General features: G+C 39.2%; 1 protein-coding gene across 2 annotated transcripts in view; it reads right to left on the bottom strand.

Annotated features, from left to right (window-relative positions):
* usp13 (ubiquitin specific peptidase 13) overlaps window positions 1–27,973 on the bottom strand; it is a 112,675-nt gene that overhangs the window by 47,897 nt on the left and 36,805 nt on the right. For both annotated transcript variants that reach the window (XM_043702239.2, XM_043702240.2), the window contains exons 4-8: window positions 19,697–19,818; window positions 12,738–12,880; window positions 11,292–11,476; window positions 1,701–1,795; window positions 931–1,115 (exon numbers count right to left, since the gene is read on the bottom strand). In XM_043702239.2, coding sequence (XP_043558174.2) covers window positions 931–1,115; window positions 1,701–1,795; window positions 11,292–11,476; window positions 12,738–12,880; window positions 19,697–19,818 — 730 coding nt within the window. The remainder of the gene's footprint in view (window positions 1–930; window positions 1,116–1,700; window positions 1,796–11,291; window positions 11,477–12,737; window positions 12,881–19,696; window positions 19,819–27,973) is intronic.

Genomic DNA, 27,973 nt, shown 5'->3' on the forward strand with positions numbered 1-27,973 from the left:
AGACCTTGGTGTCCAGGTACAGAGGTCCTTGAAAGTTGCCACCCAAGTTGATAGAATTGTTAAGATGGCATACAGTGTGTTAGCTTTTATTGGTAGTTGGGATTGAGTTTCGGAACCATGCGGTCAAGCTGCAGCTGTACAAAACTCTGGTATGGCCACACTTGGAGTATTGCATACAATTCTGGTCACTTCATTATAGGAAGGATGTGGAAACCTTGGAAAGGGTTCAGAGGAGATTTACCAAGATGTTGCCTGATATGGAGGAAAGGTCTTATGAGGAAAGGCTGAGGGACTTGAGGCTGTTTTCATTAGAGAGAAGAAGGTTGACAGGTGACTTAACTGAGACATATAAGATAATCAAAGGGTTAGACAGGGTGGAGAGTGAGAGCCTTTTCCCATGGATGGTGATGGCTAGCACAAGGAGGGAGCTTTAAATTGAGGGGTGATAGATATAGGACAGATGTCAGAGGTAGTTTCTTTATTCAGAGAATAGCAGGGATGTGGAATGCACTGCCTGCAACAGTTATAGACTCGCCAACTTTAAGGGAATTTAAATGGTCATTGTATGGGCATATGGACAAGAATGGAATAGTGTCGGTTAGATGGTCTTCAGATTGGTTTCATAGTTCGGCGCAACATCGAGGGTCAAAGGGCCTGTACTGCACTGTAATATTCTATGTTCTAAGTTGTTCCAGTACTGGGGTGGGGCAGAAGCTCAATTGGAGCGACTAAAACATGGAATTCTAGGAAAGATAAGCAAAATTCAGGAGCCAACATCTTCAAATGGCTGTGGTAGAGAAAAGGGTTGTGGGTGGAGCAACAGGGAATACCTTACAAAGAGCAAATGGTATAAAATGAAAGCTCAAAATCATGCCTCAGTAAAATCACAAAAATCTTACACAAGTACACATGAATGTCATTAAAACCCACCTCCGCTGAAAGTCGGGTATGCTGAAGATTATCTGCATAACAGAGCTGAGGTAGCAGCTGTTTCCAAGGTTCTTGATTCCAGTGTATCCAGAACCATACATTGGCTTCAACTTCATACCGGATTCTTGAACCATCTCCCACTCACTGATTCGTGGTTTGATTTCGACAGGATTAACATTTTCTGACTATCAAAAAAGATGTAATAAATAATTAACTGATCATATACTTTCACAAATCTGCATCCAATACATCAACACTAACCATGACATAGTTGATACTGTATAGATGCATTTCTGACAATGAATCACAGAGCTTGACCTGTGTGGTGATATTAAAGACTTTAGCTGCTCCAAATTTCTGATGAAACCATTGTGTACATATTAGTTGGTGATTTCACAAACAAGAAAATTGTTAATACTAACAAAGACACTATGACTGTCACTATAATAAGGTTGCCCTTCTAATTTTACAAAGCAGTTTTTTAAACAATTTAAGAAGATATTTACAATGTATGCCAGCGCTAAGTAGGTCATTAACTGTAATCAGGACAAAAATGTGAAGGGACATAGCTAGCTCAGTTAAAATCAGATATGTTTTATCATCTCAACCTTCCTTTTAACTCCATTATGATTATTCCAAAAATTATGAACAAATTTTATTCCACCAAAATTGCTTGTTCCCAGCTGTAATAAGATAATGGCCAGTTCATTATTTTAATGCTTGTCAATTGGTTTGCTTGTCAAAAACAAGTCATAGTATTTTCTACAGACCTTTTGCATTGTCAACATGTCAATACCAAAATGCATCAAGTGTTCTGCAAGATTTGCATCTAGCACTGCTTCCTCTTCATCAAATGAGTATACATCTGTATTATAAACAAAAATATAAATATGATACAAGTTTAGATTTTTAAATATTACACTTATGCAGGCTACTAAAGCTAAAATGTGCTCAAGAAAGCAAACAGTATCTAACACCCTTCTATGGTTTCTCTTGGATTTTGAGCACGGTTTTCATATATTATGAGCTTACATAGTGCAAAACTACTAAATAACAAGAGGTGATCAAACTATATTTGGGGTTTGTCTTTTACATCGGTTATACTCAAATCGCTAACAAATTTTGAAGACAGGATGGGACGAGAATCCACAAATATAGTAGTGAAGAGCAGCAGCGACCATGGTGCAAAGGACCCATTAGCTCCCAATGATGTGTCTGCTGGGATGAAGATGATTTCAGTGGGTTGTGTGGTGTGTACCATTTCCTTAAGTGGTCATGTTCCTGAAAGGCAGTCCAAAGCAGACCAAGCTCTCTCATTAATCTCTCAGAACTGGAAACCAAAGGAAAAGACTACAATCATAGAAACAATAGAAAAATTAGGATTTGCTATTGACTGCTGCAAGGAAGTAATAGGCATTTGATTAAAATCTGTTATCTGGCTAAGATGGCATTTTCACCACCAACTAGATTTGTTTGATTGAGCTCCTACTACCTCAGATGACTTAGAGATAATTTATCATGAACACTCGTATTCACCTTGTCTGCTTACACCCAATCTGTCCCTGGATGACACAGTGTATCACTGTTTTTGAAAGGCATAGTGAATGGAGCCATAGTTATTTTGTCATTGCCATATTTAAAAACTGTAAGATATGGCTCTGCTGGTGGAATACATCAGAATGCTCAGAAAACCTGAGGGGGTTTGAGAATTATGCAGTTCTTGTACTGAGAGAATGAGCATGTTTTTCAGAACTAATAATGCTTTTGAATTTTAATATGTAAGTAAAGGGGCCAAGACCCAGAATAAGGAAATGCTTGGGCACAAGGTAGCAACCTTTCTAGTGGGGACTGATCTGGAAATGTTTGGCATGCCAACAAATCTCCTTGCTCCCAAAAGCCAAAACAGACGTCAGCAATTTGGAGGAACTTTTCAACCCTAAGAATGGAGAGCTAGCAGAACGCTTCACACTTTTATCCAGAAATCAGAAAAGTACTGAGACATTCAATGAGTACTTTCTGGCACTGGAACATTTATCATTACATTGAAATCTTGACACATACTTAGACTATATATAATCAGACTGATGTGTGTGTGGGTGAATGAAGGAAAGAATCCTGCAGTTACTGAACTCACATAACATTGTAATCGTGTTGGTGTTGTGTAAGATTGCTCATTCATGGAGATGTCAATCAACAATGCTTGAGAATTTCTTCCTATGCAAGTGTCTCATCCAGCTTTTGTTCACAGTCAATAGGTTTCTGCCATGTCTACTGACTAGGTTTCTCCAGTTAGAGTGTTGGAGATAACGGGTTAGTGAATTACTATTACTGCAATGGCAACCATATGTATGCCATATGTCCACAATTGCCTAACATCTCATCAAGTAGGTTTTGAACTTAACTGTGTTCTCAGTTAGCAGTGCAGTCAGCACTGAATTTTCTCTTGGTTGAATATAGCTTGAGCACAGAAAGATCAAATGTTTAAATTTTAAGTAAAATGGCACTACTGCCATCATTTGTTGACCGACAGACAAACAGAAATCATTCCGATCATAAGGGAAAACAATAGCATCCAAAGGATAGAATTACAATCTTGAAATTAATTCAGAGTGCCTAGGTAAACAGCAACTTGCTCTGTATAGCATTTATGCCACCAGTAATCATTTGTACATTTGTACGTTCATTGTACATAAATATGTGCATTGAGGTGACTGCAGATTGCTCCATTTTGAAAAGAGACATGACCAAGAGAGATTTCAGTAATGCAACACCAACACAGAGCACAGCTTAGTTCAATCCTACTTTGGTTGAAATTATACGTGCATGTAGACAAGTGCAGTGCAATATCCATTATAACAGCAAATCCAATTGCCCACCATTGTCGCAAGATATATTAACAATTCAAAGTGCAATGGCTATTATTTTAAACTTTCAAATTAAGGAGAACAAGTGGTTTGATCAGCTATTGAATATTTTTACCAAACTTTTCAAGAACAACTATGTGGCCATAGTAGATGTGAAAGTGTACATTGGAATTAGGTACAAATCATATCATGCAACACTGGTTCCTTATACTCTCAAAGCCCAGAGTGAGGAGGAGGCAAGAATCAAGAAATACATGGTGTATGACACTACACTGTGCACTGTGTACACTGATCACAGTAAATGAACAACTCCAATTGTAGCAGTGCCAAAAAGAGACAGGTTTAAGGCCTCCAACATTAATGGTGAGTGGATGGTGAGCAGTATCCATTATCAAACACCAAAGATTTAAGTGTGGACTGTTGTGATCCCAGCTCATGTTATTACTGGACAAGTCAGATCCCAGACTAAAAGATGGCTTGATAGATCACATTTTTGAATATTTTGGCTTTAATGAGATGGTCTTTCACTGAATCATAAGTACAGATTTGGGTTTAATAACAAAGTCTATAATGCAAAAGGAAAGAAGATAAAATAGAATAAAGAAAACCATTTACATATAACACAAATTTCAAGATCTCAGAACAATAGTAAAGTATAATTGCATTAATCTCAACAACAATCCCTTACAGCACTTATGCCAGAGAGAGAGATTCCTTCTCTTTCACCTCGGTAGGGCTTTATAAAGTCAGAAGAATTGAATTATAATTTAATACAGATTTATTGAACATCCATAGAATTTAACTTCCTTCAATTCCCCATCTTGAGAATCTAATAGCCTCTTCCAGATGACTGCACACAACTAAGCATAGAATCCTCACCATCAAATAACCTTCAGGGTTTTACCAAAAACATATGGTCTGGAATTTATAAACTAGCTACTTACATTGCAGAAACCTTTTTCTGAATAGTTCAACACAATCTCCCTTTTCTCAGGAGCAACTGTTTCACACTTCTAGCTTCATGCAAGACTTCAGGGAAACTGCCCGGACTGAAACAAAAAAACAGCTTTTTTCCCAAAGCTATCTGTGGTTTCACTGAATCCAAAAAATATGCAAAATCTTCGATCTGAAAACCTAATAAAATACAATGCCTACTTTGTTCTCTTGCGAACTGTCACAATATAAACAGATCCCCATTTTCTCCTGATAGTTTCTCTCTCTACCGAATATGTTTTTAAAAAAACGATCACCATGGCTACAGAAGTACTTACAAGTTAATGACATAAAACCTTTGGCTACAATTTCAAACTTCAAAAATCCAAACCTAAATGATATTACGCACTTAAATCACACATCACACACCTTGTATTGTAAGAGTTAGCAGGATCCAAGTTATTCAAAGTTGGATTTCTCTTATGCTTATACTTGAGAGAACCAGGCAGTATCTCATGATCAAACATTCATATGGTATCAGAAAACTTTAGATAGGAACCTACAATCTGAACGTCTGCTCCAAAAGTCCTGCAAGCTACAATGGGAAAGATTGCGCAAGGGGTTCTCATTGTTTGTACAGTCCGAATGATACTCAGATCATAACGGCAATAAAGAAAGAGAAGCTTCGAGTGTTAAGAAACAACTCAGCTGACAGGTAGCATGCATGCTTTCATGCACTTGACTTAATATACCTTGGCCTAAAATTCAATGGAAAAAAAAAGTTGCAAGCAATAAAATGGAAGATGGAGACTATTAATAGTGCTCCAAATCCAAAGGATATGTCTAAGGTTACTTTTTTTCAGGTGTCATCCATTACTGATTTATTCAAGAAAGCTATGAAAAGGGAAAGATCGAAAGAACAACAAGATACAAATGACGAACAAATGAGAAGCTTGGTGCACCACTCATTCATTATGACACAAATCAAAACCTGAAACTAGTATATAATACTTCAAACTATTGAATTAGAGCAGCGATCAGCAATGTCATGAATAAGAGTCAAGAGAAACTCAGACCAAGAGTGACTGCAACTACACATAAACAGGAAAGGAAGTGCTTGTAATCATTTTAGGAATCAAAACAAACATTCATATCAGTCTTTGTTGGATAGAAACTTCACAGTGCTGACAGATCACAAACCCTTAGTTGCTATTCTGGAATCAAAGTCTGACAGCATGGGGCTGCACGCCTCTGATTGTATGATAACAATATGGAATATTAGAGTTTGAAAGAGAATGCTAATGCACTGTAAGAGAATTTAAAAGTAGTGAAGATGCAAACTTAATGATTGGAGTAGCAGCTTACCATTTTCTAATTACACCAAGTAAGGTTGCAGCTGAAACTCAGGAAGTATCACAAAAAGTTGTTTTGCAGGTGCAGCAGGTAATTAAGAAGGCAAATGGAATATTGTCCTTCATTGCTGGAGGGATAGAGTTTAAAAACATGTAGGTTATGTGGCAGCTGTATAGGGTGTTGGTGAGGCCACATTTGGAGTACTGTGTCCATTTTGGTCACCCTACTTGAAAAAGAATGTAATAGCACTGGAGGGGGTGTAGCGGAGGTTAACTAGGTTGATTCAGGAATCGAGAGGACTGGCTTATGAGGAGAGATTGAGTAGAGTGGGACTATACTCATTGGAATTTAGTAGAATGGGGGGGTGGTCTTGTAGAAACATATTAAATTATGAAGGGAATAGATATGGTAGAAGCAGGACAGTTGTTGCCACTGGCAGGTGAAACTAGATCGAGCCTCAAAATAAGGGGGAACAGATTTTGGACTGAGTTGAGGAGGAACTTCTTCACTCAGAGGGTTGTGAATCTGTGGAATTCCCTCAATGAGGTAGCAGTTGAGGCTACCTGATAGAGGTAATGTTATTAATATTTTTAAGGCAAAGATAGATTTTTGAACAGTAAAAAATTAAAGGTGATGGTGAAAGAGGGGTTAAGTGGAGATAAGTCCACAAAAAAGATACGTTATGAATAGTGGAGCCGGCTTAATGCATCAGATGGCCTACCCCTCCTCCTATTTCTTATGTTGTGTTCTTAGGGACTCATGTTGAAGAGAATCTCCAAACCGATACTGAATAGATGAAGAGAAATTGACTGGTGTAGAGATATGGAACAGAAACCATTCCACAATCATAGCTATGAGTCACTTTGTAAGCAGTGCCACATCACATGGGGTCACAGACTGGTAGTATCTAGTTAGTTGGGAGAAGGGATTCTGGCCAAACACCACACTGAACATACAGGAGCAGTCAATATGAAACCCATAGCAAAAGATTTAATTTATTGGACTGATTTGGATCATGACCTGGAATCACTGGTAAGCAAATGCACTCATTTCCAAAAATGTAAAAATGAGCTACCAAAAATACTTCAGAGTCGTGATCATGGCTAACTCGACCAATTCAAAGCATTCATGTAGACTTTCGTGAAAAGAAAAATTACAATGACAATTCTCATGGACCAGACCAAACCCCTTCAAAACATATCAAGGAGGTGCTTTAGACGCTAACTTTGATCATTTTTTTAAGAGGGAAGTGTAAGGTGCTGCATTCCAGATGTGATTTGATTAGTCAAACTACTAGACTTTAAGCAAAACAACTTTATTTTTACACTCTAGTTAGAACAAACAAAAAAATTGCCATAATTTTAACTCTATCAAAATACTTAACAAATGATATCTTATTTAACTGCTACTCATGAACTGTTCCAATATAGCAGCATTCTTTAAACCCACACACAGAAGCTGCTGGAAAAACTCAGCAGGTCCGACAGCATCTGTGATGAGAAATCAGAGTTAACGTTTCAGGTCCAGTGACCCTTCCTCAGAACGCAGCAGCTTCAATTCCAAAAAACCCAACTTCAACAGCTGAAAGCAAAAACTAAAACCCTGGGTCTGTGACAGCCTGATTCCAGTCACTCATGCTTCTTTTGTTTATTTTTTAAAAAACCTGAAGCTTTTTACTCTGCTTTCCATGGAGCAGATACCTCGGCATCAAATTTACAACAGCCCTCATCATGAGAAACAGGACAGAACAAATTCCTCCTTAAGGCACATATCATCAAACAGTTTAGTGAAGTGCATCAAAATAAAGCATGAGTCCAAACAGCAACTTCTAATGAAGAACAGACAAGCTCAAGTTTAGGTTGAATGTGAGAGGGGTGAGATTTAAAAGGGATCTGAGAGGTAATCTTTTCACACAGAGAGTGGTGTGTGTATGGAAGGGCTGCCAGAGGGAGTGGTGGAGGCGGGTTTAATTACAACATTTAAAAGGCATCTGGATACGTACATGAACAGGAAGGGTTTAGAGGCATACGGGCCAAATGCTGGCAAATGGGAATAGGTCAGATTGGGATGTCTGGTCAGCACAGATGAGTTGGACTGAAGGGTCTGTTTCCATACTGTATGATTCTAGGACTCTATTTATCATCATGGATTACCTGAGGAGCTTGCGTTAGATATGAGCCCCCATTTCAATCTGCTGCATTCCAAAATTTCATCAAGTAAAATAGTATCAAACATATTTTCATTCATCCTTATCATCTGGCATTGTCAGCTGAAAGATCTATCAGGATAGTTCAAAAAGTATTTAGGAAACAAACACTGTATGGGCGTTGAAAACTGAGTATGAAACAGCTAATTTTCTGGTGAAGTACAGAACTCCAAACACCACCAAACATAGCTTCTGATAAGGCAAAAGTTTAGGAACACGTCTGAGTCTGAGTACAAACTTTACTGTCAAAGGGGACCATAAATGGTTCTATCAAAACATCAGTTCAATGCAAAGAAAAAGTAATTCTCTTTCAGTCAAGCATCTGTGTGTTCTGAAACCCCAAACCCTCTTCTCTCCACACAGTGCATAAGCAATGCCAGTGGCATATGGGAAATGGAGAAGGTAGCTGAGCATCTAAAATATGCTGGATTGAAATTGACAGAAAAGTGAGAAATATGAATCTTCCTGATTCCAGCTAAAAATAAATGAAAATATGAGTACAATCTATGTACCATGAGCTCATGCCAAAATTTAAACCAGATTGGACTTCAGTATGAAGGACAGATTTCTAATAAAGAAATTAATATGGACAAATTTCTAACAAAGTTATACAATCTATCTAGGCAGGTAGATCAAAACATTAAGCAACCACAATCATCTACTGTATCAATCAGTGAGTTAATAACAGATCAAGTAGAATGTATAGTCCAAGATGAGGTGCTCTGTCTGTGTGAACATGTAGAGCTAAACATTGACATATTAGCTCCTGGCACTTGGAGTAGTTCAACAGTTGGAAAGAAACAGGTCCTGTCATGTGAGATGGAAATATTTAACAGGCATCTCACATCTCAAAATGGGCATATGAAAGATCTACTGACTGCATTAGCCCAGTAACACAGGAACAGGTGTAGGCCACTCAATCTCTCAAATCTGTTCTGCCATTCAGTGAGATCATGATTGATCACCAACGCATATTGACCACATTGACTTTATACCTTTGCCTCTCCAAGATAAATTGATCTCAGACTTAAAAGTTTTTAATATCTATTGCTTTTTGTGGTGAATACTCTACACTTCTACCATCCTTTGCACAAAGATGCTTCCTCATCTATTTCCTTCCACTACCAGAAGGTTACTATCCATCTGATGAAGTGATATCGACCTGAAACATTAACTCTTGATGATGCATGACCTGCTGAGCCCTTCCAGTATTTTCTAGTTTTAATTATTTTACAAATCCAAGTTGGTTTTCTCTAAATAGCTTACATTTCTCTGTCATTCTTCCCTTAATTGCAAATTTCAATATCATTCAAATAACAGAATTTTGAACAATTTTATCCTTAGGTCTGTTATTTAAATAGACTGTTATAATGTGTATTTTCTTCATTTGACAAAAATGTTGAACTCTCATCATAACTTAAATTATTAATAGTAATTTTCTCATTTAAAGAATAAACAGACTGTTCCTCTTCAAAAGTTGTTTTCTGTACAATTTAGGAATGTAGAAGCAGGAGTAAATCAGAGTCAAAAGATGTGGTGCTGGAAAAGTAAATGCTGCCTGACCTGCTGTGCTTTTCCAGCACCACACTTTTTGACTCTGATCTCCAGCATCTGCAATCCTCACTTTCTCCTCAGCAGGAATAAATCACTCTACTCTTTGAGGTTGTTCTGCCATTCTTTAGTTTTAAGTATACATTTAAGTATAGTTTTAAGTATACATTCCTGCCTATCTCCATAACTCTGAAATCCTTGACTATCGAAAATCTACCAAACATTATCTTGAATAATTTCAATGACCTCATCTCCATTGTTTTGGAGAAAGAAAATTTGACAGATTAACAATTCACTGAGAGGAAGAAAATCTCATCTCTGTCCTATAAAGGATGATCTCTTATTTTGAAGCTGTGTTCTGTGTCCAATTTTGCCCATAAGAGGAAACATCAAACATTAGTTATCCTTAGTAAGTCCCCTCAGAATCTTATATATTTCAATAAGATCATCACTCATTCTTCTAAACTGTGACAGGTAAAGTCTCAACTTGTTGAACATTTTTACATAAGTCCTTCATTCTTGGAACGACATGAATGCATTTCTTCTGAACTACTTCTAATGCCAATATATCCTTTTCCAAATAAGGAGACTGAAATAAGACATCCTCTGAATGTGGCCTCATCGAGACCATATATAGCCACAGGAAAACTTTGTTTCTATTGTATTCTATTTATTTTCAGAAATTTTGCATATTTCACGTTTTTTTTAGATTCTTGCATTACCAGTTTTTACAATTTCGATTTTGCTTTAAGCAAAAGAAAATGGAAACCCCAACTTGCATTTTCAGGAAATACAAAGAACAAAGAAAATTTACAGTCCAGGAACAGGCCCTTCGGCCCTCCAAGCCTGAGCCGATCCAAATGTACTGTCTGAACCTGTCGGTCAATTCCTAAGCATCTCTATCCCTCAGCTCCCCACCAACTCATGCATCTTAAATGAATCTACCGTGCCTGCCTCTACCACCTCTGCTGGCAACGCATTCCAAACGCCCACCACCCTCTGTATGAAGTTCTTGCCGTGTGTATCCCTCTTAAACATTTCACCTCTCACCTTGAGAGCATGACCTCTCATTATTGAATCCTTCACCCTGGGAAAAAGCTTGTCTCTATCCACCCTGTCTATACCCTTCATGATTTTGTAAACCTAAAATCAGGTCCCCCCTCAATCTCCTTTTTTCTCGTGAAAATAAACCTAACCTACTCAACCTCTCTTCACAGCTAGCACCTTCCATACCAGGCAACATCCTCGTAAACCTTCTCTGCACCCTCTCCAAAGCGTCCAATTCCTTTTGGTAATGTGGCGCCCAGAACTGTACACAGTATTCTAAATGCAGTAGAACCAATTCAGAGAATTCAAAAGGTGTCATTTTAGAATCAGTGCCAGTAGCAATAAGATTATTATTTAATAGACCAGATCATCAATTTACATCTCGTTATTTAAAAGAATGAACTAACCTGCGCCATCTGGAGTGATGGTTCCTAATTTAACTGCCAAAGGGTAACCTGTCTCACGGTAATGTTGGAGAGCATGTCCATTTCCACCACTGCCGTCAAAGAACCATTTCCCACATAATATGGTGCCATCTGTCAGATTTAGCCAAAGATTCTCCCTCAGGTCACACCAGGCACATTTCCAGCCACTGTGACAAATTGTGAAAGGACAAGAAATATCAGTAATCAGTCCTTGCTTTTCCAAATACATGCAAATGACAACACGCTGATGTAAGCAATACTGTATGTTCTCACTTCATAAATAAAGTCAGTGGTTTGGAAAATATGTTCAACAATAGGACAGTTCTGCAGCAGTGCCATTCCCAGATCCATCAATCACTTTGGAACATTCCATCATGGCCAATCAGGAATTAAAAAATTTAATGAGGACTATGAAACCATTGTTGATTTTTGGAAAAAAACATCTGATTCAATAATGTTCTTGAGGGAAGGAACCTGGTCTGGCCTATATAGTTACAGTAGCCTTTGTAGCCTCCAGAGCTATTAAATGCCCTCTGCTATTATGGATGGACAAAATGTGCTGGTGTGGCCAGTGACCCACATTCCAAGAATGAATAAAATATAAATTAGAGGCAATTATCAGTCCACAAAAATATATCATGCATAGAGTTGATAAGTAGCATAATAATACCTATGAATGAGAAAGTGGTGACAAAATATATTCTATTTCATAATTTAAAAACATTTCAATTATATCATGTACAGTAACCCCTTCCTCAGAAATATTGAGGAAAAGCTAAGGAAGAAATAGCAGGTTGGTAGTGCCACAATCAAATGCTGTACAAAGTGCTATTTAAACATGATTTGGCTGGTGTCAGAAATTCAAATGCACAACTGCACTCCAAAGACTTCAGCACAAAACATATCTTGTACAGCACTCTCAGTAATGCCGTTAACTGGATGTGCAAATGAACCAGGGTCCCTTACTCCCTCAGAGATATATGCAAAAGATCCTTTAATATTTTTCAAAGAGAAGTGCTGTTTTAGGCATTCTTTATTTCTCAATCAGGATCGTTTAGATTAGCTTTTCTTACCATAGTATATTTATAAAATCTTGCTGTGCTGACATTACCTATTGGATCTTCCTGTGTTAATAACAGTGTCCATACTTCAAAACTACTTAATTGGCTGGTAAGCCTTTTGAGTTGTTCCATTGGTCAAAACATATTTTTTTTGTCAAATAATCTAGTTATGAAACAAGGTGAACAAAACTCTCTGGGGACAACAAGGAAGTATTATGAATTCTAAATGTTATCATATTTCATCTTGTCACATTTCATGAAAAGTTATTTTAAAAATTATGATTTCATATCTGAACAGTACTCAGAACAAATGAAAATGAAGACTGGCTCATTCACAGCTCATGTTTAAGGTAGGTAAGGTGTTGACCTGGGTGGAATACGGACTCCATTATCCAGTTGTTGAAGATTATTCTCATGTTTTGAGTCTTTAAGTTCCTCTTCCCATGATTCGGAATCCTGTTTTTCAAATGGAGACCTTGCAGCTAGGACAGCATCACATGCTATTGTTACCTGGTGGGATGGGTATAAGAATAAGTCAAAATAATGACTCAATAAAGAGTCTCAAAATAAATTCACAACCTTTTATGACCAACTTCAAAGATTTTTTTTTGGAACTCTGTCAGAGGCTACTTTCCAAGATAATATATCAAGACAACTTAAGAAAAGGGTTTCTTTTTAGCAATGCACCTGTTCAAAATCACCATTTTGACACTGTTGAGCCTCCACGTCCACTGAGACTATCTATATTATAGTGTTCAGTGTCTTTCAATATTCTATTCACTGCTGGTTTATTTTAAACGCTGCAGTTGTCACAGATACTGAGACTAGTTATAATGATACCATACAATCAGAATGGGTTCAGATATGTCTGGTAAGCTCAATAGTTAGTATGCTGCAGTTAATTTCAGTTTTCCTTTGGAGCACACTAAAATCAAACTCAGAATTCACACTTCACAGAAGCCTCTGGAAAACTATTGTATTTAAGGTTAGTTACTGGTTTCTCAGGTTCCTAAATGATGCTTACAGTGGAGTTCTGACAATGTTTAATCTTGGTCTCCTATTGTCCATGGTTATACAGTAACATATGCTAGAAAGAACATGAATAGAACAGAATTGCATTCACTTCCCATGCTCCAAATCAGCAAACAACCTCCATCCACCTTATTTTTCATTTACAATGAACAGGTCATTAGTGTTGGAATGACAAATAAAAATGGAAATATCACAGATATTTTTCTGATGCTTTGCATTAATATGCAGGACGCATATTTAGGCAACACAAATTAATGTTACATGCAGGTCATGAACCCTCTATTCTGCAGGACAGGTCCCCAGTTTTCTATCTTGCCACAATGAATGTTAAATCTAAGTATGTAATTTCTGATTTAACAATTTGTTCTGAATTACTTACATAATTTCCAGAACAAATGTCTTTCATAGTAACTGACACAGAATAAAAACAGCTGTACATCGTTTTGTGGAAAATAATTATCTTTTCATTTTTTCTCTGCTAGCAAAGGTGCAGCGAAAATAAGTTTATTGGCTGACACACTATGGAAAGCATTGGTCATATACTCAGACCAGTTAGAGGATGCTGTGAAGAAACATTGTAATTTCAATCACATCAAGCTAATAAAAGGTAAACAAATAAAGTTTGTGAGAAGATTTGTAGCTCGGGTGCTTGTTGTTGTGGTTCTGCAGATTTCTCCAGCTTCCTCATTTCCCCTCCCCCCACCTTATCTCAGTCCCAACCCTCGGACTCAGCACCGCCTTCTTGACCTGCAATCTTCTTCCCGACCTCTCCGCCCCCACCCCCTCTCCAGCCTATCACCCTCACCTTAACCTCCTTCCACCTATCGCATTCCCAATGCCCCTCCTCCAAGTCCCTCCTCCCTACCTTTTATCTTAGCCTGCTTGGCACACCTTCCTCATTCCTGAAGAAAGGCTTATGCCCGAAACGTCGATTCTCCTGCTCCTTGGATGCTGCCTGACCTGCTGCGCTTTTCCAGCAACACATTTTTCAGCTCTGATCTCCAGCATCTGCAGTCCTCACTTTCTCCTATGCTAAATTGTCGTAAACTGAATGGCTACCATGGCAAAGCCCACTCACGCCTTATACTGAGATTCACCTTCCTTTGCTAAACAAACTCATTAGTTTGCAGCTAAGTGAATAGATTGCATTACTATCAGAACATAGCAGATGTGCTTCAACAGAATGTTTTATTTTGGAGATAGAATGGAAAAGGATGTAAACAAATGATGACTGACTCAAGTTGTCTATCAGTTTTAAACAACTCTGTTAAATATGACCCAACACAAATTGATTCAGCATACATATTAATGTCATCCATAGTTCAGCTGGAACCTCTGATTCAGAAGAATCTGTGTTTGAGTCTACTTTGGCACAGAAAGCAAGAGAGGCATGCTAGTGCAGTACTGTGAGGGTGCTGTACTGTTGGAGGGGCCAACTTTCAGAGGAAATGTTAAAATGAGAGTCTTTCACCTCTCATATGCGGATATAAAAGATCCCATGGCACTTTTCTAAAGGAGAACAGAGGAATTATCCTTAGAATCCTCACAAACAGTTATCCCTCAATCAACATCAAAAGGAAAAGATTGTTCACACTCCACCACATTGCTGTTTGTCGGAACTTGTGGTGCGCCATTGGCTTCTGCCTTTCTCACATTTCACACACTTCAAAAGTAATTAATTGGCAGTAAAGTGCTTTGAAATGTTGGTACTTCTGCAAGCTTTTATATAAATACAAGTCTTTATTTCTAAAGTATTTTATTTAAAACCTAAATTTATTTTACTATATTTAATCTCACATTATTTGTTATAGATTTAAGGTAAGAGGGGAAAGATTTAAAAGGGACATAAGGGGCAAGTTTTTCATGCAGACGGTGGTGCATATATTGATGGAAGTGGTGGAGGTTGGTAAAATTACAACACTCAAAAGGCATCTGGATGGGTATATGAATAAGAAGAGTTTAGAATGGGACTAGATTTATTTAGGATATCCGGTCGGCATGGCCGAGTTGGACAAAAGGGTCTGTTTCCATGTTGTACATCTCTATGACTCTAAAAGACATTTCCGTACATATTGACAACAAATTTAAGCCTTTAAAACAACGGCACAAATTAAAATTTTGCAGATAGTTAATGAAAGGCAATGAGGAATTTACAAGAGCTAGGGGTGTGATGGATGGCAGCTGTAGGAAGGAAGAAGCAAACCACAGATACAGTCAGGCAGGTGGGTTACTACTAGGAAAGGTAGGAGAGGGTGGCAGGTCCCACAGGAATCTCCTGTGGTTACTCCCATCCTAAACAAGTATGCTGTTTTGGAAAATGTAGGGGGTGATGGACTCTCAGGGGAATGTAGCAAAGATTTCTGCTACTGAGACTGTCTCTAATGTAGCAAGGGGTATATTAGGTTCCAAGCAATCGATTCTGATAGGGACTCTCCAGTCAGAAGCACAGACAGATGTTTCTGCGGCCGACAGTGAGAAATCAAAATGGTGTGTTGCCTTCCTGGTGCCAGGATCAAGGATATCTTGGAGAATGTACAGAATATTCTTAAAGTGGGGAGGGACCAGCAGGAGGCTGTTGTATACATAGGAATTAATGACATAGGAAACCAAAAAGGGTGAGATTCTGAGAGGACAACATTGGAAATTAGGCAGGAATTTAAAAAGGAGGTCCTCGAGGGTAGTAATATCTGGATTAATCCCAGTGCCACAAGATAATGAGGATAAGAATAGGAGGATAGAGCAGATGAATGTGTGGCCGAGGAGCTGGTGCAGGGGAGAAGGATTCACATTTTTGGATTATTGGAATGTCTTCTGGGGTAGAAGTGACCTGTATAAGGAGGGTGGATTGCACCTGAATTGGAAGGGGACTAATATACTGGCAGGGAGATTTGCTAGAGCTGCTCGGGAGCATTTAAATTATTGGCAGGGGGTTTGGGATACAGAGAGATAGTGAAGAAAGAGATCAGTCTGAGACTGGTACAGTTGGGAAAAAGAGCAAGTCAAACAATCAGAGACAAAGCAGGGAGTGAGGTAAGACTGAAACTGAACTGCATTTATTCCAGTGCAAGAGACCTAAAAGACAGATCAAGTCAGAGCATGGTTGGGAACACAGGACTGGGATATCATAGTGATTATAAAGAGTTGGCTCAGGAATGCTTAATGTTCCAGGGTATAGATGTTACAGGAAGGATAGAAAGTGGGGGCCAGGGGAAAGAGAGGAAGGGGAGTGATGTTTTTCGAACATTTTGGATGTACTTAGGGAGAATATTCCTGGGAATATGTCCAAGGAGGTTATTTGGATGGAACTGAAAAATAAGAAAGGGATGAAAGCCTTATTGGGAATGTACTATAGACCCACCAACAGTCAGCAGGAAATTGAGAAACAAATGTGTACGGAGATCTCACTTATCTGTAAGAATAACAGGGTAGTTATGGCAGGGGATTTTAATGTTCCAAACATGGACTGGGACTGCCACAGTGTTAAAGGCTTGGATAGAGAGGAATTTGTTCAGTGTGTACATAAAAGTTATGATTCAGTATGTGGATGTACCTACTAGAGAAGGTGCAAAACTTGACCTGCTCTTGGGAAATAAGGCAGGGCAGGTGACTGAGGTGTCAGTGGGGGAGCACTTTGGAACCATCAACCATAATTCTATTAGTTTTAAAATAGTGATGAAAAGGACAGACTGGATCTAAAAGCTAAAATTCTAAATTGAAGGAAGGCCAATTTTGACTGCATTAGGCAAGAGCTTGCAAAAGTTGATCGGGGGCAGATGTTCGCAGGTAAAGAGATGGCTGGAAAATGGGAAGCCTTCAAAAATGACATAATGAGAGTCCAGAGACAGTATGTTCCTGTTAGGGTAAAGGACATGGCTGGTAGATGTAGGGAATGCTGGATGACAAGAGAAATTGTGGTTTGGTCAAGAAAAGGAAGGAAGCATATGTCAGATATAACCAGCAGAAATCAGTGAATCCTTAGAAGAGTATAAAGGCAGTAAGAGGTATTCTTAAGAGGGAAATCAGGAGGGCAAAAAGGGGACATGAGATAACCTTGGCAGACAGGGTTAAGGAGAATCCAAAGGGATTCTACAAATACATTAAGGACAAAATAGTAACTAGGAGAGAATAGGTATCAGCAAGGCAGCCTATATGTGGAACTGCAGGAGATAGGAGATATACTAAATGAGTATTTAGCATCAGTGTTTACTGTGGAGAAGGACATCGATGATATAAACGTGGAAATAAATAGCAACATCTTGAAAAATGGCCATATTACACAGGAGGTGGTGCTGGACGGCTTAAAATGCGTAAAGGTGGATAAATCCCTGGGAATCATCAGGTGTACTGTGGAATTGTGGAAAGCTAAAAAAAAGTGAATGTTGAGCCCCTTACTAGGATATCTGTATCATCAAAAGCCACAGGTGAGGTGATGGAAGACTGGAGGTTGGTTAATGCGGGGCCACTATTTAAGAAAGATGGTAAGGAAAAGCCAAGGAACTATAGACCAGTGAGCCTGACATCGGTCATGGGCAAATTGTTCAAGGGAATCCTGTGGGACAGGATTTACATGTATTTGGAAAGGCAAGGACTGATTAGGGATAGTCAGCATGACTTTGTGTGGAGGAAATTGTGTCTCACAAACTTGACTGAGTTTTTTGAAGAAGTAACGCGGAGGATTGATGAGGGCAGAGCAGTGGATACGATCTATATAGACTTCAGTGAGGCATTCAACAAGGTTCTAGGAGAAAGTGAGGACTGCAGATGCTGGAGATCAGAGCTGAAAATGTGTTGCTGAAAAAGCGCAGCACGTCAGGCAGCATCCAAGGAGCAGGAGAATCATTCCTGAAGAAGGGCTCATGCCCGAAACGTCGATTCTCCTGCTCCTTGGATGCTGCCTGACCTGCTGCGCTTTTCCAGCAACACATTTTCAATTCAACAAGGTTCCCCATGGTAGACTGGTTAGATCACACAGAAATATAGGGAGAACCAGCCACTTGGATACAGAACTGGCTCAAAGATAAGAAGACAGAGAGTGGTGGTGAAGGATTGCTTTTCAGACTGGAAGCATGTGACCAACAGTGTGTTACAAGGATCGATGCTGGGGCACTGCTTTTCATTATTTATATAAATGATTTGGATGTAAACATTGGAGATATAGTTAGTAAGTTTGCAGATGACACCAAAATTGAAGGTATAGTGGACAGCGAAGAAGGTGACCTCAGAGTACAATGGGATCTTGATCAGTTGGGCCAATGGGCAGATGAAGTTTAATTTCGATAAATGTGAGGTGCTACATTTTGGAAAGGCAAATCAGGGCAGGAGTTATACACTTAATAATAAGGGCGTGGGGAGTGTTGCTGAAGAAAGGGAACTTGGAGTGCAGGTTAATAGTTCCCTGAAAATGGAGTTGCAGGTAGATAGGATAGTGAAGACGATGTTTGGTATGCTTGCCTTTATTGGTCAGTGCATTGAGTATAGGCGTTGGGAGGTTATGTTGTGGCTGTACAGAACATTGATTAGGCCACTTTTTGAATACTGCATGCAATTCTGGTCTCCCTGCTTTGGAAAGATGTTGTGAAACTTGAAAGGGTTCAGAAAAACATTTACAAGGATGTTGCCAAGGTTGGAGGGTTTGAGCTATAAGAAGACGCTGAATAGGCTGGGACTATCTTCTCTGGAGCATCAGAGGCAGAGGGGAAGCCTTTTAGAGGTTCATAAAATCTTGAGGGGCATGGATAGGGTAAATAGGCAGCTCTTTTCCCCAGGGTGGGTAAGTCCAAAACTAGAGGGCATAGCTTTAAGGTGGGAGGGAAATTATTTAAAAGGGACCCAAGGAGCAACGTTTTAACCCAGAGGGTGGTGTGTGTATGGAATGAGGTGCCAGAGGAAGTGGTGGAGCTTGGCATAATTACAACATTTACAAGGCATCTGGATGGGTATATGAATAGGAAAGGTTTAGAGGGATATGGGCCAAATGCTGGCAAATGGGACTAGATTAATTTAGGATATCTGATCGGCATGGACAAGTTGGACCGAAGGGTCTGTCTCTGTGCTGCACAGCCCTATGACTCTAAATCCATAGTCAAATCATAAAAAGAAACTTAGGTAACTTTGACTTGTGTATGAAAAATTGTTCCCTTTAATTATGTATCACATTTTTTGTTGCTATTAATATCTCTGCTATAACAGGATCAGCATGTTGAGGCTAAAAAGGGTAGTCTTTCTCCTCTCTATCCCAAATGCTTGAGACTGTAAAGAGATAAACAATAGATGCTGCTGCACAAACTCACTGACCAGTGCTGGCAACTCCTCTATGTTTGGCAAAGGAATTTCATAGTGGTCAGGAAATATAACAAGTTTAGCTTCATCTTCATATTCATAATCTTCATTGTTGAGGTCTTCATTCTTCTCCAGTTCTAAGAAAAAAAAACAAGATTAAAACAAAACTAATGCATTTCTGATTATTCATTTATTCAACCCAACATTTTACAAGGAGGGCTCTACATGCCTTCTCACTTCATTTAAATTTATTACAAAAAGTGGATGACACTTCAATCCAGAAAAATTATAATGACACAAGAATAGAATAGGGCAATTTATTCCATCAGCATTCATCCCATTATTTCTGTAATCTCTGACCAAAACCTGAATGCAGGAGATAAAAACTCAAACACCATGCAATTTTAGTGTGCATGGCCATTGAAAGACAGGAGTAAATTTGCAATGTAATTGATATGGAAAATCATGTCAAAATAGAAATATCAAGAACTAGAACTATTGCTCGCAACATTCTGACTTTAATTTGTAGTTTAAATACCGCACCAGTTAAATCGATACAATAATTCCCTGCATTCCAATTCTCAATTATTTTCCAGAGTGTGGTGATATAGCAACATGGGACAAAAATAGCATTTGTTTCTGTCTGCAAATATTAATATTCAACATCTGCTGACATGTAATTGGTCACATAGGTATAAAGGAGGGTTTTTATGTCCTTTTGTCACAAGATATACCTCAATTCAACACTGCCACAAACAAGCTGGATTATCTTGCCATTTCTCCTCTCTTGCTGTCATTTATCAAACTTTAAAAGGTCTTATGGCCAGATAAGGAGTGGCAAACCAGCTCCACTTCTTTTAACGTTCTTGGATAGCCAAAACCATTTTTTTTTAATCAGGCAGCCACACCTCACTACAATTGAAAGGTAGTTTACTAGTTTACCTGAAATATTAAGGAGTTAATTTCAGGACTTCCTTGAGTGAAAGAAAGAGGAATTTTATTATTTCTTAATCCTAAGAAAATATGAAAGGCATAACATTAAGCCCACTCAAAAAGATAAGCATAAAGTTACAAAGGAGATAATGTCAAATACAAAAGGAAAGATAAAACAAATGCAGTTTAAAGGCCTTAGTGTGCCCTGGGAATGTAAATATGAGATTCCACTTGGTTAGAGGCGTCCTGGACCAGCATAGTATCTCTGAATATTACAGATATCTCAATTCTTTACATTCAGGTGTTTGCTCAATTTGTGTTGTCACCAGCTATTTTGTCCATTCTAAGCAAAAGCAAAAGGAGAACTTCTTCCAGCTCTGTGATAAGTCCATGTCCTCTGCTCTGCCAAACAGTCGTTTGAAATACAGCTCATTTCTGTATTCTAATATAATTGCTTCAAGCTGGATATGTGCAGGTGAATCCTTCATCTCCAATATTATTATACAAGTATAAACCATAATTAGGAATTGAGAGTTCATTCATACTGTTTCAGTCTCTTGAAAGAAGTGTTAATTTCAGTTCAGATTATTTTGTTTATTGTACATTGGTTTCCTGGAACTTGGCTCAACCTGTGGTCAGGTGATCATTGTAGTCATTTTTTAAGTCAGCATATTTCCTTTTTAAAACCATTTGTCCACATAAGTCCCAGGTTTTAAAATTAGATAATGGAAGTAGAAAATTAATAAACCATCCTTATCATGACAACTCCCCACCTCAAGGGAAACAAAACAATACCTCTCTCTTGGTTAAGGTGTACATTTCATTACAAGGTTTGGATGAAATAAGAATACAAACAAAAATGGAACAACAGCACAATCATTCAACACACATTCTCTCCATCCGAACAAGGTTCAAAATCCACTTTAGGTGCGGCCACTGTGTTGAAGGGCTGAATGGCCTACTCCTGTAACTATTTTCTATCTTTTTAACCTTGTTAATCATCTTAGCAATTTTCGGACCATGGCGCTATGTGATTTATTACTTTCCACTTTTGCTTCTTACCTTACTGTCTTTTGTTTCTATCTTCATATCCCCCTCCACTGTGTCCCTGTTCCGGGTCCAATACCCCAGCCTTCTCCTCTGAACCCTTAACAAGGCCAATTACATATTTATTCTGCAAGTAAACCTTAACCAGTAATACTGCTGTACATTTCCCATGATCCCTGTTGTCAGTACACTTGGATTTAACTTACTTTCAGGTGAGGAGTTCTTTTATTTACTCACTATCAATGTTTGTGCACACCCAGTTCAGAGACTACGAATTTATAGAGTCATAGAGATGTACAGCACAAAAACAGACCCTTCAGTCCAACTCATCCATGCCGACCAGATATCCCAACCCAATCTAATCCCACCTGTCAGAACCCAGCCCATATCCCTCCAAACCCTTCCCATTCATATACCCATCCAGATGCCTTTTAAATGTTGCAATTGCACTAGCCTCCACCACTTCCTTTGGCAGCTCATTCCACACACGTACCACCCTCTGCATGAAAGATTTGCCCCTTAGGTCTCTTGTATATCTTTCCCCTCTCACCCTACACCTATACCCTCTAGTTCTGGATTCTCCCACCCCAGGGAAAAGACTTTGCCTATTTATCCTATCAATGCTCCTCATAATTTTGTAAGCCTCTATAAGGTCACCCCTCAGCCTCCAACGCTCCAGGGAAAACAGCCCCAGCCTGTTCAGCCTCTCCCTGTTGCTCAGATCCTCCAACCCTGGCAACATCCTTGTAAATCTTTTCTAAACCCTTTCAAGTTTCACAACATCTTTCCAATAGGAGGAGACCAGAATTGCATACAATATTCCAACAATGGCCTAACCAATATTCTGTACCGCCGCAATATGACCTCCCAAATCCTGTACTCAATACTCTGACCAATAAAGGAAAGCATACCAAACGCCGTCTTCACTATCCTATCTACCTGCGACTCCACTTTCAAGGAGCTATGAACCTGCACTCCAAGGTCTCTTTGTTCATAAACACTCCCTAGGATCTTACCATTAAGTGTATAAGTCCTGCTAAGATTTGCTTTCCCAAAATGCAGCACCTCACATTTATCTAAATTAAATTCCATCTGCCACTTCTCAGCTCATTGGCCCATCTGATCAAGATCCCGTTGAAAACTGAAGTAACCCTCTTCGCTGTCCACTACACCTCCAATTTTGGTGTCATCAGCAAACTTACTATTACCTCTTATGCTCACACCCAAATCACTTAAGTAAATGATGAAAAGTAGAGGACCCAGCACTGATCCTTTTGGCACTACAATGGTCACAGGCCTCCAGTCTGAAAAACAACTCTCCACCACCACCCTCTGTCTTCTACCTTTCAGCCAGTTCTGTATCCAAATGGCTAGGTCTCCCTGTATTCCATGAGATCTAACCTTGCTTACCAGTCTCCCATGGGGAACCTTGTCGAACGCCTTACTGAAGTCCATATAGATCAAATCTACTGCTCTGCCCTCATCAATTCTCTTTGTTACTTCTTCAAAAAGCTCAATCAAATTTGTGAGACATGATTTCCCACACATAAAGCCATGTTGACTATCCCTAAGCAGTCCTTGCTTTCCAAATACATGTACATCCTGACCCTCAGGATTCCCTCCAATAACTTGCCCACCACCGACGTCAGTCTCACCGCTCTATGGCTCCCTGGCTTGTCCTTACCACCCTTCTTAAACAGTGGCACCACGTTAGTCAACCTCCAGTCTTCCGGCACCTCACCTGTGACTATCGATGATACAAATATCCCAGAAAGAGGCCCAGCAATCACTTCTCTAGCTTCCCACAGAGTTCTAGGGTACACGTGATCAGGTCCTGGTGACATCCAGCACTTCCTCCTCTGTAATATGGACATTTTTCAAGATCTCACCATCTATTTCCCCACGTTCTATATCTTCTATATCCTTTTCCACAGTAAATACTGATGCAAAATACTCATTTAGTATCTGCTCCATCTTCTGTGGCTCCACACAAAGGCTGCCTTGCTGATCTTTGAGTGGGCCTATTCTCTCCCTAGTTACTCTTTTGTCCTTAATGTATTTGTAAAAACCCTTTGGATTTTCCTTAACTCTATTTGCCAAAGCTATCTCATGTCCCTTTTTTGCCCTCCTGATTTCCCTCTTAAATATACTCCTACTGCCTTTATACTCTAAGGATTCACTCGATCTATCTTGTCTATACCTTACATATGCTTCCTTCTTTTTCTTAATCAAAACCTCAATTTCTTTAGTCATCCAGCATTCCCTATACCTACCAGCCTTTCCTTTCACCCTGACAGAAATTTACTTTCTCTGGATTCTCACTATCTCATTCCTGAAGGTTTCCCATTTTCCAGCCGTGACCTGCCCTGCCTTATTTCCCAAGAGTAGGTCCAGTCTTGCACCTTCTCTGGTAGGTACATCCACATACTGAATCAGAAAATTTTCTTGTACACACTTAACAAACTCCTCTCCATCTAAACCCTTAACACTATGGCAGTACCAGTCTATGTTTGGAAAATTAAAATCCCCTACCATAACCACCCTATTATTATTACAGATAACTGAGATCTCCTTACAAATTTGTTTCTCAATTTCTTCTGACTATTAGGGGGTCTATAATACAATTCCAATAAGGTGATCATCCCTTTCTTTTTTCTCAGTTCCACCCAAATAACTTCCCTGGATGTATTTCCAGGAATATCCTCCCTCAGCACAGCTATAATGCTATCCCTTATCAAAAATGCCACTTCCCCTCCTCTCTTGCCTCCCTTTCTATCCTTCCTGTAGCATTTGTATCCTGGAACATTAAGCTGCCAGTCCTGAGCCATCTTTCTGTAATTGCTATGATACCCCAGTCCCATGTTCCTAATCATGCCCTGCATTCATCTGCCTTCCCTGTTAGGCCTCTTGCAATGAAGTAAATGCAGTTTAATTTATCAGTCCTACTTTGTTCTCTGCTTTGTCCCTGCCTGCCCTGACTGTTTGACTCACCTTTGTTCTCAACTGTACAAGTCTCAGATTGAAATCTTTCCTCACGAGCTCCCTGGATCTCACAGTTTAAATCCTCCTGAGCAGCTCTAGCAAATCTCCCTGCCAATACATTAGTCCCCTTCCAATTTAGGTGCAATCCGTCCTTCTTGTACAAGTCACTTCTAACCCAAAACAGCTTCCAATGATCCAAAAATGTGAATCCTTCTCCCATTCACCAGCTCCTCAGCCATGCATTCATCTGCTCTATGCTCCTATTCCTGCCCTCACTAGCTCGTAGCACTGGGAGTAATCCAGATATTACTACTCTCCAGGACCTCCTTTTTAAATTCCTGCCTAACTTTCTGTAATCTCCCTTCAGAATCTCAACCTTTTCCCTTCCTATGTCATTGGTTCCAATGTGTACAATGACCTCCTACTGGTCCCTCTCCCCCTTGAGAACATTCTGCACCCTCTCTGAGACACCCTTGATCCTGGCATCATTTTGATTTTTCACTGCTAGCCACAGAAACATCTGTCTGTACCTTGGACTAGAGAGTCCCCAACACAATCGATTGCTTGGAACTTGACATGCCCCTCATTGCATTAGAGCCAGTCTCAATACCAGAAACTTGGCTGTTCGTACTACATACTCCTGAGTGTCCATCACCCCCTACATTTCCAAAAAGCATACTTGTTTGAAATGGGGATAGCCACAGAATATGCACTACCTGCCTAACTCTTTTATCCTTCCTGGAGTTAACCTATCTGTGTGACTGTATCTGAGACTTCCCTCCCTTCCTATAACTACCATCCATCACATCCCCTTGCTCTTGTGAATTCCTCATTGCCTCTAACTGCCTCTCCAACCGATCCATTCGATCTGATAGGATTCACAACCAACAGTATTTATTGCAGACATTATCCTCAGTAACCCGTAAACTCTCCCTAAACTCCCACATCCGAAAAGAAGCGCATATCACTCTACTAAGGGCCATTTTTGCTTCTTTCAGTCTACAGACCCAGAAAATAGCACTGTCATATTCCTCTATAAAACACTGCTCCAGGTTAAATTAATACTTATGGCTTATACTTTAAGTTTAATCAAGAGACATAGCTCAGTAAAACATATAATCAAGAAAGAACCCACTCTACTCACTACTGCAGACTTATTTTAAGGCCACGCTTAAAATCCACTTATCTGCTTCTGTGCTGTGACCTCTCCCAAACAGATTCCTCCAAGATCAGGTGTGAATTACACTTTTTAAATGTTCCCAGATGCACTCCGATGTCCAGCGATACATGAATTCAACATTCTCTCTCCTGCACTGTCCTCACCATGTGCTTCCTTTGTCTGTTCTTCTCCCTTTTAAAACTGCTGTTGTTTTGACATTCTTTTTTTCCAAAGTTCCAAAATAATACAACAGCATATAAAACTGTAATTGCTGCTCCTGGAATTTGAGGAAATCACCTCCAACACTTAAAATATCTCTAAGGAAGAGTCACTCGATCGGAAATGTTAACTCTGATTTCTCTTCACAGATGCTGCCAGACCTGCTGAACTTTTTAAGCAATTTCTATTTTTGTTTCTGATTTACAGCATCCGCAGTTCTTTCAGTTTTTAGTAATTGATCTCTGTTGTTTAAATAACAGATGGCGGTCATGGTTTCAATTGAATATAAACTCCTGACAGCTAGCCTTGTCGACAATAATGCCTGAGCAGACATTGACCCCTTTGATGCCACACACACTGGTTTTGTTGCTGGCCTTTCTGTGCTACCAGAACTAGCACCACCCCATTACACATCCAGATTTTCCACATTGGAAACAATCATTGCACAGTTTCCCACCCATGTCCCATTCAGATTATACTTTGTCTGTTGGACTGACCACTTTAAGTGCTGTGCTAAATGCTCAAAGAGATAAAGAAAGTACCTCTTTTTCGTTAAACATCAGCATTAAAAAAGCAAGCTTGAGTATCTCAGCCTTTAAGTTGGAGTTGGGTATGGTTGCCTCACCAGACGTGCCTTCATTAGGATTCTCAATTCTCACATTGAGCTGTTTCAATTTAAAAAAGGTTTAATGTTTTGAGTCCAATGACTGTTCTTCAGAATTAAAGTTCCAAAGAAAGTGTTTGGATTCAAAACATTAAGTCTACTCCTCTCTCCACAGATGCTGTCAGACCTGCTGAGTTTCTCCAGTACTTTTTGTTTTATTTTAGCCTGAGATTGCATAGTTAGCCACAGCAACAGCTGTGAACATTGCAGATAACTTTGTGTTCTTAGTGTTCAAAAATGTCTCCAATTTGTGCAGTCAATGATTGTTTTGTTCTCCTGAACGAAAGGAGAGAGAGAGAGAGTACACACAAAGGAAAGAATGAAAGAGAAGGCATATGAAAAAGAGAGCACACAATAGAGAGATACAACCTTTTTCAGTTCTGCTGTTGCAAATCCATCTCTTCCGCTCTGCCATAGCTGTTGCTTCAAATACAGCTCATTTGTGACATTCCTGTGTCATTGGGGTCATTGTTTCCAACCTGGACAATTGCAGCTGACTCTTTCACATTCAATATGGGAAGCATACTGCAAATTAAATTAACCTGTGGTCAGGTGATAACTACGGCTATTTTCAAGTCAGAGACTTTCCTTTCTAAAATCAGTTCAGTCCACGGAAGCCCCAGAAGTAAAAATCAGATGATCGCTGTTAAAAATTGATAGTCCATATTTCATCACTATTGTGATAAAGGAAAGTAATAGTGGATTGGCACTTCACTTCACCTTGAGTCCTTGGCTCAAACTATCCAAGTCAATGGTTTACCATGAAATGAGTCAGATAACTCCAATCTACTCCTGAGTCACAACAGTCCATAGAAGAAAACTGTTCATAATTCAATGTAAAATTAACTAAAACTGGTATTTCTATGAAATACGTAGATATTTTAACCAACCTGTTCAGTGATGTTATTGCACATCTCTGGAGCAGGATGGACTTAAGCCTAGGTCCCATTTCACAGAGGAAGGAATACTACCACTGCATCGTAAGAGCTCTGTGTAAAATATATATCAGAAGAACAAAACCTTGTTTTGCATTCCATCTTACTTATCAATTCAGTCATATACATGAATGAAGGCTGGGCTTTTCTCATAATCAAAAAGTCTTACACGCAATTGCCAAACTATTATTGTTAGTCATGTTTCTATTGCCAACTCATTGGGAGGGCAAGAAATACATTTGACTTGATAATATGCAAAGATCACTCCCAAATGCTTAAAAGCAAGGTACATTACAATATTAGTCAGTGAGAACAGAGAAGATGGTAAAAGAGGGGGAGGTGTGGCATTGTTG

Source organism: Chiloscyllium plagiosum, unplaced genomic scaffold, assembly GCF_037043375.1.
Source record: "Chiloscyllium plagiosum isolate Xiang-an unplaced genomic scaffold, Cpla_swu_hap1 HiC_scaffold_13, whole genome shotgun sequence".
Lineage (NCBI taxonomy): Eukaryota > Metazoa > Chordata > Chondrichthyes > Orectolobiformes > Hemiscylliidae > Chiloscyllium > Chiloscyllium plagiosum.